At 45.8% G+C, this 13,780-nt stretch overlaps 1 protein-coding gene across 1 annotated transcript in view; it reads right to left on the bottom strand.

Moving 5' to 3' along the window:
• The window catches only part of LOC104166819 (exocyst complex component 6B), a gene marked incomplete at both ends in the record, with an annotated part of 51,486 nt that overhangs the window by 12,018 nt on the left and 25,688 nt on the right, over positions 1-13,780 (bottom strand). Inside the window, 7 exons of the mRNA XM_009706894.1 lie at positions 3,875-3,984; positions 5,141-5,246; positions 6,163-6,260; positions 6,714-6,785; positions 9,293-9,413; positions 10,658-10,704; positions 10,867-10,950. Coding sequence (XP_009705196.1) covers positions 3,875-3,984; positions 5,141-5,246; positions 6,163-6,260; positions 6,714-6,785; positions 9,293-9,413; positions 10,658-10,704; positions 10,867-10,950 — 638 coding nt within the window. The remainder of the gene's footprint in view (positions 1-3,874; positions 3,985-5,140; positions 5,247-6,162; positions 6,261-6,713; positions 6,786-9,292; positions 9,414-10,657; positions 10,705-10,866; positions 10,951-13,780) is intronic.

Below are 13,780 nucleotides of genomic sequence, written 5' to 3'. Positions count from 1 at the left end.
AAGGGACCCCGTGACACCGGGGGCAGCTGCCTGCTGCTGCTGGAGCAGCGTGGGAACCGGGGACGGGGACTGCGGAGCGAAACGGGCTGGATCCACACTCAGAGAGGGTAACGAAAAAATTGTGTAGGGAGTAAACAATACACAAAGCCGTATCTTCGTACAAGCACCGTGACCCTTTCAGGATTTTCCCCAGGAAATCCTGAAATGCAATATTTAGGGAGTCACCGAGCCCATCCCCAGGGATGGTGGAGATGCACAACGGCCGAGGTTGGAAGCGGTGCTGGTGGCTGGAGTTCCAGCATCTACTGGAACCGAGAAAGCACAGATGAAAAACATGGGGCTTTGGACATGATGTCAGCTTTTCTCACTAAACCAACACGGCAATCAAATAGGTTGCGCTAGAAAAGCTTGCCTTTTTTTTTTTTTTTTTAATTCAAACGTCAACCTGTCATCAGGGCGTCAAAATTAAACAAGCCAGTTACTGTCTGGCTGCGGGTACGCCCCGAGACAGTCACGCTCTTGGCAGGAGCGGGATGCTGCTGGCCTCTGCCCGACGGCGCAGCCAGCGCTGACGGCACGAGGTTACCGTATCACCAAACGCTTTGCAAACCGAGGGTTTGCTTTAATCACTCCTTTCAGCTGCAGGAACATCCCAACCATGATAGCCTCCAGGGCATAAACAAGTAGTGCTTAATAATACTGCTTAGCACTTCAGTGCTGCTTTTACTTCTCCCAAGCACCTCTAATCGAGTATTCTCTGCAAACGAGCACCTTTTCCAAAGGTTTTCTATTCGCATTTTGTTTGTTGGCTGCATAAGCTAGAGAATCAGGTGGTAACTTTGGTTACACGGTGGGTCAAGCAGCCTGGTAACCCCTGCCGTTGGGTTTCACTGGAGCAGAAGGATCTACAACATCTCCCATGAGATCCACATACTGAGGAAGGAAAAAAAAATGGAAGCATTCCATGGGGAGAAAAAAAAAAAGTAGGATTTGATGAAGCACTGGACTGTGATCCCCCAAATCTTCCTTGGTTCAACAGAAGAGGTAAGTGAGGGTGGCAAGAGGAGCGATGGGTGTTGGCCATTACCTTGCCCAGCACCCTCCCAGCTGAAATGGTGAACCAAGTAGTAGCTCACACCAACAGCCCAGACTAGCGAGGCCAGTTAGCAAAGAGTAATGGTACCAGTCAGTCGGATGATGCCAACTCTTGACTGTGAAGTAAAGGTTGGGTCTTGGTTCAACAGACAGGTCGGATCTCCGTTCTCAATACACGACAAGAAACAAAACCCTCAAAGGAAGGATACTGGTGGGGTGGGCTGCTCACTACATACGTCTGACGTCAATTTGAGCTATCGGCTTCAATTGGGTAGAAGTTGATAGCCACTGCTGTGGTTGTTACTAAACCCGCACCCTTCATCTACAACCGCAGACCGCGAGGAACACAGCAGCAGTAACATCAGCTATCAAAGAAACCACCTTTATCTCCTCACCTAACTCTGCTGACTTCCAAAGGTCCTACCGGATTTAGTTACCCAGGCCTCTGATTTTATTTTTTTTAATTTGGAATAACTTTATGTACTTAAATTATTTTCAGCACTTTAAAGATTGTATCCCAAGTTCCTTCAGGATTGGTGCTTCGTTTGGGGAAAAAAAAAAAAAACAACAAACCACCAAACTAAACAAAACAAAACCAAAACAACCCAAAAAAAACCCAAAACCAAACAATCAAAGAAATGGTAGATTAGAGTTGACATCTCATCCTTCCACTCACTGTTTTCCAAAGATATTCCCTATCTTTCAAATGGGAAATTCCACTGGAACACGCGGAATTCTTCCAGCAAGCGGATACTTTTGAAGACACCTCCTCAATGAACTTAAATACATGCCTTTTAACAAAGGCAAAAATGCTGAAAATATAAAGGAGGTTTTCTTTCTCTTAATCAAATTAATAGAGCCAAATCAAAAAAAAATTGCAACCCCTATAAATGCAGACTAAGCTCCAAATTTTCTTCAAATACTTGAAAAGCAAAATAACTTTCACAAGCATATCAACATAAAGGGGAACACACTCCCATCCAACAAATACAAGGAGCTAGTTTAAAAAAATAATTAGAAAAAAAATACAAGTTACATTTTCTGCCACAGGCTCCGTTCTTCAGGAAAAGACTGCGGAGCATTTAAGCGAACTGTCTGGGTTAATGACAGCTGATGTCCCGTATCCCATAGCAGTAGTCATGACCTTCAGGCCTCCCGTGACTGACGGGCTGACCCCAATCACTCCAGGGTGCAAGGTAAATGACAACCAAAGAAGAAAAAGAAAAAAGAAGAGAAAGAAAACTTGCTGCCGGCTTTGTAGCCAAGCTTCCTAATAAAACCTAATTCAAGCTGTCAGGGTGAAATGAAGAAAGTGTCAACAGGGGTTTTCAGAGAAATATTCCAAATGTTTGGCTAGAAAAGCCAAGAGCTGGTTTCCCTTCCCCCAGCCCAACACCGCTCCTCAAAAAGGGCTGGAAAATCCAATGTCGAAAGGAATTTTAATAACATGTCCGGGGGGACCCCTGAGGAGGGACCCAAGGGGACACTTTTCTTCCCTTCCCTGACAAACCCAATCATCTCCGTAATGGTGAAGAGCACAAAACTCGCGAGGGAAGTGCCAACGGAGGGGTTAGGTGAAACCAGCATCCGTGTGAAATCGGACCATTCTGTCGGCTTTAGAAACCGAGATGTTTAATGGTGACCCACAGGTTAAGAGCCTTGGGAGCCACCAAAGAGAACAACCTGCCACCAGTGAAAGGTTGAGATTAAATGCAGGGTGAGAAATGTCCTGTGCTTCCACATCAACCAACGAGTTGCCACGTCCTCTAGCAGAAAATGGAGAGAAAGTGACTCTCCAAATTACTATCCCTCTCACAAAGGAAGAGAAATTAAAACCCTGAAGAGCCTCCTGTAGGCACTGAAACATCTGGCGAGTCCCCAAAACACTGCTCTAGCTTCACATCAGCACCGGGGCAACGTCCACTGTCAGCCCATGGCCAGGACACAAAGGTGCCAAGGGAGGTGAACCCCCTCCACAGTCCAACCTCTCGCTAGTACGGTGCTGCAAACAGAAGGGAAGAAGGATCCCTCCTTCCAGTAAAAATCTCATTATTCATTTATATACCTCTACCAAGTCAAAGACATTACCGGGTGCAAAAAGAAAGCACCAACGTGCAGTTTCTGGCTAGTATAGTCCTCTTCCAATCTCACACACACGGACAAAATCAGGATCAAGGCACTTTGGGATGGAGATGGGAGGGTAAACACATGGAACATTTTGGAGGCTTAAAAAAAAAAATCTGATTATTTGTACATAAACTCCCATGGGAAACAAGAAAAACAAAACCCTTAAACCAGCAGCCGAAACTCATTAACACACAGGGCAAGTCAAAACTTCAAGAGTCTTCCGGCCAACGTGTTCCTTGAGGGACAGTGCGGGGAGGCGGCGGGCCAGCTGTAGATGTTATACCAGGCACCGACCCAGTGACAAGTGGACATCACTATCTTACTCGAGACAACCAGACTCATCTATTTAGTAGGACTGCCTCAGAAACAGCTCAGAGTCAAGAGTCCCCCTGCTTTTTATACAGCTAGCTTGGGTCTGGGCTATCTTTCCCTACATGAGGCAGCTATTTTTGAAGACTTGGCCAGCCCTTTGTAGATGAAGGAAGCCACTGCTCCAAGGAGACCATCAGCCACCTCCAGCCCGGACAGGGTATATCCAAGCAGTTGAGCAGCACGAAGGCTTGAGGAAGAGAATTCGTATTTTAAACCTGTTGAGATCTTCCAGTGCAGATAAAACCTCCGTATTACAACCATTAGCACAGTCATCCCCTACCTCAGATGAAGGTCTTCTGAAAACTTCAGACAGGCGTAGATGAATTCCTTAATCTGATTGTAAACTTTAGGCACAAACTCAGAAAAGGGGAACTTCTTTGGAAACGGTTGCTGTAAAATACAGGAGAGAATTCAAGTCAAAGAGCAGATACTTAACAGGGGTGACGACTGCTTTCCAGCAACATGTTCCAAGCAGTCAAATTAATTCTAGTATTTAGCTAAGTCCAGCAATGAAACAACAAGCCAGCATTTACTGTATCTTATATAAACATTTCAGCCAAGTGAAAGACCAGATAATCACTTACAAATGGCACACGGGTGCATAAGGGATTTGGAGGTTGAAACAGGCTGGAAGGAAATTTGCAGCGAGGAGGGAGCAGGCAGCGCAAGAGGATCCTCATTCCCTTTCCCAACTCCCCAACTGCTATGAAAAAACCTCATTGGAGAACTCCCCGACTTTCATCTCCCACCACGCACAAGGTGTTTTGCTTGGTCACCTCCCACAGTTGCTGCCCAAGGTGAGCACTTGCTTACAACACCAAAAGCCAAGAGGAAACAGATGTCCTACACCAAATTTTTCCAAGCACCTTTTACCCACAGCACACACATGGCTGGGAGGTGCAGAGCATAATAGTAAGAAACTGGGCCCCGTGATATAGTTTTGGGGGAAGGACACAGACTTTCTGAAATCTAAACACTTGATTTGGATCGAAAACTCTCCCAGTCCTAATTAAGTTCACCAGGCTCAGAGCTCGCTGGCTGCCAGATGTGCAGCAGAAGGCCAAGCACGCTTTTAAGGGACACGGGCTAGGTCAAATGGAGCTACACTTAGGTTCTGCAAGCACACACTTCTACAAAAGCCAAGACATACCACTTTGTTGGGCTTTTTTTTTTTTAAATACGAGATTAAAACAAATAAAAGTCAATAACACTGTTCATAAAATGGGAATAAAATCCCGACAGAAGCAGATATTTCTAGTCTCTTGTCTACTGCAGCACTGTTCAGCTGCCATGGTACACTGTGATGTGAAAACAAAATCTACGCACTTTCCTCATCCACACCAGGAAAAAGGCATCACATGGAAAGTGTATTTGTTCTTTTCCCTCGTTTTGTTTTTTATTGTTTATTTGGTTTGGGGTTTCAGGTTTGGGTTGGTTTGGGGTTTTTTTGATGCTTTCGTTTGCAGTTCTCAGTGCCACTAACAAAGGTATGGGGTTCTCCTGCACCAGCAGACAGGCCACGCCACTTCCCCCATTTCCAAATTACCTTTTCAAGTTCTGCATCCTGGAATGGGAACTGTCCAACTATTTTCTTATAAACTTCTTCATTTGTCACTGGGATGGGACTGTAGTTATCTGAATCAAGTATATTTCTAAGAAAAGAAAGGAAAAGTTAGAAAGACAGCTCTGTGACGACAGACCAACCACAACTTTGCAGATTTACTGCTCGGTCGGGAAGCTCTTAAGAAGTAGGTGCCAGTCTAAGATGTCATCCCATGGGCCTAAATTTCTCCCCATGTCTGTGACTGTTGAGATCATCTTTGCTGCAGCCGGACTCAAATGCTCTCTCCCAGCTCCCTGCCTTCAGCCTGCATAAAGCCACAACCAGAGCTTAACGGTGATTTTAGTCCAAACTGGAGCTTCAGCAGCAGCCCCTGGTATAGCCCAGGTGGGCTTCAGTCCTGTCTGAGTCGAGGAAGACGGATGCTGAGCTCCCGGGGCACTGACAATCCTCTGACACCTCTTCCCAATACCCCATGCTCTCAGACACCTCAAAACTCCTGGGATGTCCTGGAGGACCATTGCAGGATGAGTGGGTGGCTCCAGAGGACAGCACGGGACCCTGGATATTATAACATGCCCTACCCCGTGGGAAACTGCTCAGCTCACGGACGTGCCGACAGCAGCAGCACAGGGATAAGCCACCGATGTCCCAAGCCACGTACGGCTCACTGCTGGAGCGAGGGCACAGTAACGCTGCTGCAAGACCGAATTTTGGCATCCTTCCCTCTATTGACTATCAGTGTCCACAATGAAATCATAATCTTATCCCTCTGGAATGTAAAACCTCTGGTCTACACCAATTTATTGCACAGATCTCACCACACACAGCATCCTCACACCTGTGTTTAAATTGGCTCTCCCTGGTCCAAGGAGAGCCCAGGTGGAAGCTTACTGTTGCCCAAAATTTAAACATGAGTTTGGTACTGATCTCTCAAAAGATGTAATTTATGGGCCAAAACTACTCCGTAAAGTACATCTCCTGAGTTTGTTTAAAGAGCTTCTTACCTGAAAACTCCTGACCATTTCTTCAGCAGGGTTTCACTATATTGGTCTTGGATCTCCAACAGCATGTCAAAGAGCTGGTTTACTGGGAAGCCGTATCCCTGCAGCAGGGTGGGGGAAGAGAGCAACTTCAGACAAGAAAAAGTCACCAACAGGCAGCTGAAGATTATTTTCTCTATTTAATAGGGAGCACGTGGCCAAATTCTCCCCTACTACCACCACAGAGGTGAACGGTGCTGATGGAGGGATATAGGCGGTGATTTACCAAGGCGGTAGGACCACGGGCTATTAAAGGCTGGGCTGAGTGCAGGCAGGAGGCACACGGGCTTGGTAAGGTGGCCAAGGCTTGGTCCTTGCCCACGGGCTGGCCGTCCCACGCGCAAAGCAAACCAAGCTGTCCATCGGGCAACAACAATTCATTCACCGCAATGCCAAAAAAGAAGCCAGGTCACCACAACAAGCCCACATCAGCCATTTGACCCTGCTGACGGACACCATCTGCGAGCAGCACAACTGTCGAGCGAGATAAAGAGCGGTCGCCCACAGCCGCGTACCTGGAGTGTATCTGCAAAGAGGACAATGAGGTTCTTCAAGTCTAACACAAGGCTCGGGTCTGAGCAGTAGGACTGCAAAGAAGGGGAGAAATTAAAACATGTTTTTAACTGCAGCACGCATGAAAAATTTTGCCCTCAGCCCCACTGCATTATCACTTGAGTGATAATAAATACATAGGCACGCCGTACAGTCTTACGATCAGTAGCTTTTATCCTACAGCCCGTGCCCTAACGCTGTCCAGGGCAAGGGAAGGCACACTGATAAGGGTATCTCTCCTGGTAATATACTCCTCTTGAGGCTCTCCATGATGAATAAGGATTTGGGTTGCTCTAGAGATACCTGAAGTGTCTCTAAGATTGCCCAGGAGCTGCTGGGGAAGCGAGAGGAGATGAAGCAAATCAGCGCGCTGTCATACCAAGATGACAGCAGTGCCTCTCATTTAATATTTAGTGTGTTGTGTCTGATGGTAATGAAGCATCGCAGCGAGGCAGCCCCGAGCCCCATGCGAAGGCTGCATTGCTAAGTGGTTCAGGCTGAGAACAAACACGTTGCATGCCTATATTTCAGCAACATTAACAGCCAGAGCTACAACACGAGTATTTATTGCGGGTCAGGACACTGGTCAAAACCCTAAAGACACAACTCAGAGTAGTGACAGGGCTGATTGTCCCCCCAGAGCCACCCCATGTTACCCACAGACTTCGTGAGCTCTCTGGACCCAGCAGACAATCTCCCTATTCTGAAATATGTAAAGTTTCAGACAGAGTCTTACCAAATATAGAATCAGTGATCATAAACTGGAAAGCGAAACAGATTTAAAGCTCACTGGAAACTCAAGGAGGAATAACTCCATTAATCAATGTGAAAGACTGGAAGAGACACATTTTCCATTTCACTGTCCAAAAAAGAAAGTCAGAAAGAAAGATAATGCCCTAAAGCTATCAGAAGTGATAAAAGATGTCCCTGTTTGCAGCAAGGAAGAAAATCCAGGGATAAGTTTGGTTGAACGGGAAGAACTGGAACAGGCTCACCACCGTGGGAGCCCTCCCTCACGTCTCAAGGGCAATATGGGATGGAGGGCACTGCTCTAGATGGGAGCTGTAGGCTGCGCAGTACTTAGAGACAACAGCGTCGACCACAATATTAGCGTTGAGAAATCATGTAACATGTCACGATTACTGAAAAAAACCCTCTCCTGGCAGCCACTTCACGCATTAAGTTTGGCATCAGTTAAAACAACTTGTCACGGCAACAAAGCTGGTAAAATTGAAAAATGCTGTGTTTGTACCTGGCTTATTCTCACAGCTTTCACTCAGCAGAAAACCCCACTTAAAAAGAAAACAAACACAGGTTTACAACCTAGCAGGGTGTACACCTCGGTGTTTATCCCCTTTCGTAACCCAGAAGCTTAAGTGGAAGGAGGCAGCTTTCCAGTCAACACAACTGCTGTGCCGGCCGGAGCCAGAGTGCCCCGGGAAGGCTCTGCGGTCCCTCATCCCAAGGAGCTCCAGGTCCATCACCTGGATTATCCCCACCTACACAGGGAAAGCTGAGCAGCTCTTCAGCACCACTGCCCGTGGGCGACCACGCGAAGCTAAAGTCATGGGCACGTAAATGCAGAACTCGGTGTGGTTTGGAGCAAGCAGCGTTATTGTGTCTCCAGGCTGAAATTTGAGGGTTTTCTCAGCAAAGAGCAATAACATCGTTCTCACTTGGGTACCACCGCGCGCATGTTACATCACGTTAGATGCTGGCCTGCACTGACACGACCCTGCAGCATCGTTCTGCTCTCGGACGGCACTGCCATCCCCGAGCCGCAGTGGGATCTCAGAGATTTAATGCTTTGTTTTTCCTGGAGAAAATGGCCCAACAACTTGAAAATGGACTTGTGGAAAGTCATTAATATGTTTTCTCTTATGGGTAAATGCAATTTTTTCATCCCGTTAATCAACAGGGTTTTAAAAAAACTCCCAGCTGAATCAGTACAACATTATATCAGGTGAAGCAAAACTGGAAGAAAAGGGTACATTTTCTGCAATTGGTTTTGGTTTTTTTTGTTCAAGCAGAGAAATACCAAAGCGATAAGCAATTTTTCCAAACTTCTTTCAGTATTAAAGAATAAGAAGTCTATTTAGTGTCTTTTTATGCACAAATGATTTGCAGTTTGATAGCTGCCCATTCACTGCCGTGAACTTTAAGGGAATATCAAACAGGGTCATACTTCAGCGTGCTAAATAAACGCTTTTTTCCCCCCCAGTTTTCCCGGACAAACCCACTCCCTCTGCTGGTGTTCTTCAAAAGCAATCAGCAAAGTAACGGGAAAAATATCAAACCACTATTTTCTTCTTTCCAGTCATCCAAAATATTGAGAGTCTGGTACAGGGAAATGCAGTGCATCAAGAGGCGAAAAAAAGCTGGGGAAAGCTTTCGGGGAAATAGCAGTGTATCTTCGTGTTATTGTTTTAAACAAGGTCATTGGAAAAGAGGCAAAACAAAGACTACTACTGTAAAAGCCAACATTTTCAGCATGTCAAGTTATACTCAAGCAACAGTTGAGCGACCCGGGGCTTTTACTTACTGAATGTGTTCTTAGTGCTGCAATAGTTTTTGATAATGCCATCTCCCACAGCTCATCAATATAGGCTCTATTTACCAAGCCCTGCGTTGTATGCAAGATGTGATCTTCAACTACAAAAAACCTAACGGAGAGGAGAAAATGGCACCGTTATCAAAAGTTACCGGTTTTGAGACATCAAAAGAGATCTGCAAACACTGCATGCGAGGGCTAGGCGGCATTTGCACATCCATAAACCTCCAGAGCAAGCTCAGATTTGCAGTAATAGCTGTATCAAATACAGCCAACGCTAAACACTTCATTCACCTATTTTTAACATCGCTGTATTTTATACGATGCTTCAATGTATTATAGAAGTGAGCTAAAACACAGTTGCTCCTAGTAATGCCACTCTGTATACACAAAGGCAGAATTTCCCCTCTCTAAGTTCTCCAGCCGTTATTTCAACAAGAATCAGTGATTCAACTCTGCTCCAGCCAGCGGCAATCCCGTTACAATCAGTTAACTGCAGGGAAAAATACTTTCACTGCAGGAGAAAAATACTCTTTCGCACCCAGATACACCACAAGCTCAGACCATTTAAAGGCAATCAGTTCCTGAAGTATCCTTCAGATAACTCCAATCCCCAGTTATCAAACGTGCTGGCCAAAAAGAAATTGTGTTTTTCAGGGAGCGAACGTGGCATCGTGCATTTTAAATGACAACGCACAGAATCTCAGCTGTGTTTTCTCGGGGAAATTCAGCCCCGGAGCACGGAGCTGTGTGAGAAGGCGAGCAGCACACGTTGCATTTGCGACGGTAGCAATTAGATGTTGAAATTATTATTGTTAGCTGAAGAAATTTCAACATCAACAGCCTGTCTTTGCTAGATCAGCCATCGTAGGTTGGTTCCTCTTAGAGCTCGGCTGGTTTTGGAAGACTCTTGTCAAATTGGAGTGCAATAATAAGAAGCTCATAGGAATAGAGGCTCGAGAATCACCTCCTTTACCAGGAAAATAATCAAAGAATAATTATCAAATATTAAAGAATAATTAAAGCAGATGGTCTACTCATCTCATTAGTGGGGCACGTAGATGCACACAGTCCCACAGAGATTATTTATCCTCAAACTCCCAGAAATGCACTCACTGGTACAAGAGCTGGCAGGTTCCTCCCCGCTTCCACTACTGACACAGCAAAGTTCACGGGTGCTATAAAATACACTCTGAAACACTTAAAAAGCCCAAACCACCTTTTTTCCCCCTGTTTTGGCTCCCTTTAAAGGACTCTGAAAAACATCAACATGCCCTTCTCCCTCTTTCTTTTTAGGCTCCTCAACAGCACAGCGCACATATGTTTAGCGAGGACGTATATAAAAAGAATACCTACCCTACAATTTGATTAAAATACTTCCTGTAGCCATCTAAAGTTTCATGCTGCAACAAAGAAAAAGCGAGCAACGATTAAAACAAAGGTGGCTAAGAGCAATTGGAAATAAATTAGAGACCACCCACGGGCAACGGCACGCCCAGAGATAACCCTCCGCTCCTTCACTTGGCAAAGCAAGTTTGGGCGCTGCAAGTCGGGGACCGTCGTACCATGTTTGAAGGAGGCTGCAGGACCAATCTAGCTTGTTTTCTTCTTTGCTTCCTGTAGTAGTTCTCAAAGGTTTCTCGGGCACCCTGGAAAACAGAAATGATTAATTCAAGTAATTATGACAGTTTGCATCAACCCTTAGCTTGCAATATACTGCATTTACTGTTGACTTGCAATATACCGTGTTTAAGATGCAAATCTCATATTCCTCCAGCCTATCTGTACAACACTTTCCTGCAAAATGCAATCCAAATATCGGAAGATCACGAGTTTTACTCAAAACATCGAGTCAAAAACCCAATCGTTCACATATAAGAGTACCTGATGAATTCTTCGGTATCCGTTTTCCAGTACCCCTGTGCAGATGTGGCATACAGAGGTGTGCAAGCAGCTTCTTTACCGGACCATAATAACATGGACAAACATCAGATTTACTTCAATGTGGGGGCAGTGAAACAACCAATTTCTAGTGTTAGCAAAAAGAGGGGACAAACAATGCCAGAAATTCTTCCACTGATTCATGGGTGCAGAGCGATGCAAAGCCACAAACATCAGGGAATTTCAGAAAAACGTGCTTGTGTGGGTTATAGCAATTTATGAGACCGGTCTATATAGTCGGGAAAAATAAAATAGGGGTTTTGAGCTCATTTTCTCCCAACTTTACTGCAGGTCTGAGCCTCCAGAGGAAAGTTGGGTAGTCCCAAAAGCCGAGTACCCAAGCTCCCCTCCACGGGCATCGCCCACCCACGCTGGGTGCTGCGGCGGGGACCTGAACCGTTCCTCCGGGGCCTTCGTCCGTAGGTGGCTTGTTTTGCCAAGCCAGGCTATATCTGAGCATCCCCACTCAGGCAACAAATCCATGAGGATCCTCAAATGCCATCGACCTGCTGAAGCGTTCAGACATCCGCCTACCGTCCTGGTCCCCTAGGCTATGTAAAACCTTGCCGTTTTATCCCTGCCTGTTCCTCCCTCCTCCACGCCCACGTTGTTTTATGTCTGAAATTGGATTAGAAACACTTCAGAGAAGGGACAAGGTCTTGCTTTGAACTGTTCCGAGCCAAAAAAAAAAAACAAACCACCACCAAAACCCAACTCATTTGGAATTCACAAAACAAACAGCACACAACAATAAATATCACCTGAGCCAGGCACCAGACCTCAGCTTTCTCTACTACAAAACATAAATTAATTAAAAGAAAAACCTGATGCTAATTTAATGATTCTCCAGCTACTATGGCATTACACAACCAGGCTGCCTTAGGACGCCCTCAACTAAAGAGGTCTTATGAAATGTCTGCAATGAACCCTTGAGGAGCTGTAGCCTGACTTGCTCCTTCCCTTCTACAAGCTCGATTCTTAAGCAAAAATTCAGCTGCTGATGAGCAGCTCTCCCACTCAGTACCGCCCTTCCCAACAGTGCCAAAATTCATCAAAAAAGCCTTCTTGTGACCATGCACATGCATTGCAAAGATTATGCAGATTTATATCATGGTTTTGCCTCTGAATTATACTTTTTAGCCTAGCTGAATATCAGGGGTGCACAGGATGAGCAGCTCCCGACCCATGCTGGGCCCATCCATCCAACCATCAATGGTGCCAACACCGTAGCAAGGGATAAATTTGGATGGGGTACAAATCCGAGCCTCTCTCCTGCAATCAAGTTAAGCATCAGTTTGAACCTACAAGTAACGTGACATTTTAAGAAAGCTTTTCGGAAACTATCTCGGAACCAGCATTTCCATGTCATATGGCTTCTCAAAAGCTGTTTCCCCCTGGAAAGGGAAGAATCATGAGCCAAAAATCAGTGATCTAAAGGTTAGACCCAGAACAGTGAGGATTACTACAATTTTTATCAAGCTAAGCGCTAGCCCCCGTCAGAGAGCCTACAAGCAGGGAGTTCTGACCTCCCTTCGAGCTCCTCTCCCAGGCCTAGAAGCTGGTGCTTCTCAGGATGCTGGTGTTACCCATCCCCTCTCAATTTTGGCAGGGCCACAGGAGAACCAAGACAGAATGGGCTGTCCCACTCCCACTCCACCACTGATGGGACCAAACTTAAGATATTTATTAAATCCTGCCATGCCTCATCTCTCAAAACCTAGACAAGTGGCACAAAAACACTTGCTCATCTCCATCCTGACCATGAGAGCAAGTCATCTCTGGTAGCATCGCTGAGATATTTGAGTGAAGCTACTCACTAACCTAGCGCAACCTGCTCCTATCAATGAATTTGTGGTGCAAATTCAAAACTGAAGACATTTTTTCCTCATTTCTTTAGTAAATTAATGTACAGCATCATTGAAGACAGGAGCACGCAGAGGTTCAGCCACAACTGCCAGCACAGCCACCGTGGTGGTTGGTTCCTCACGCCAGCCATCGCATGTGGCTTTATGCAACATCATATAGAAGTCAGCGAGTAATTAATTCCCTGTTACTGAACACGCATAAGCTGCCATTTCCCCAAGCTACACAGGTAAAATTTTATGGTGACCTCGAGGACTTACTGGAAACTTGGAAAGCAGCTCATCAGGAGCAGGAGGTCAGTCTGAAACCCGTCAGCCCTTTCAAGACCAGATTTTGAAGATTTCTGTTAAGACTATGCCACAGCAATTCAGCTGAAATCACTTTCCCTCATCCCTCCAACTGAGCTCCAAGAAGAGATCCTCCTTGCTCACCCCACCCTCACCATGTATTGCTTCAGGAAAGAAAGGCCAAGAAGTCATCCCACATGTGGCTCCACTTCCAGCACAGCTCTGCCCGTCCTCCCATCACCCCGTGACAACACACACCTTATCCTGTAGCTGTTTACCTCATTCAAAAGCTTCTCCATTTCATAAAGTCACAGAATGGTTTGGTTGGAAGGGACCTTAAAGCCCATCTCGTTCCAACCCCCCAGCCATGGGCAGGGAAAACTCCCAC

This window comes from Cariama cristata, unplaced genomic scaffold, assembly GCF_000690535.1.
Source record: "Cariama cristata isolate BGI_N322 unplaced genomic scaffold, ASM69053v1 scaffold1659, whole genome shotgun sequence".
NCBI lineage: Eukaryota > Metazoa > Chordata > Aves > Cariamiformes > Cariamidae > Cariama > Cariama cristata.
This window is presented reverse-complemented; position numbering and strand designations above follow the sequence as displayed.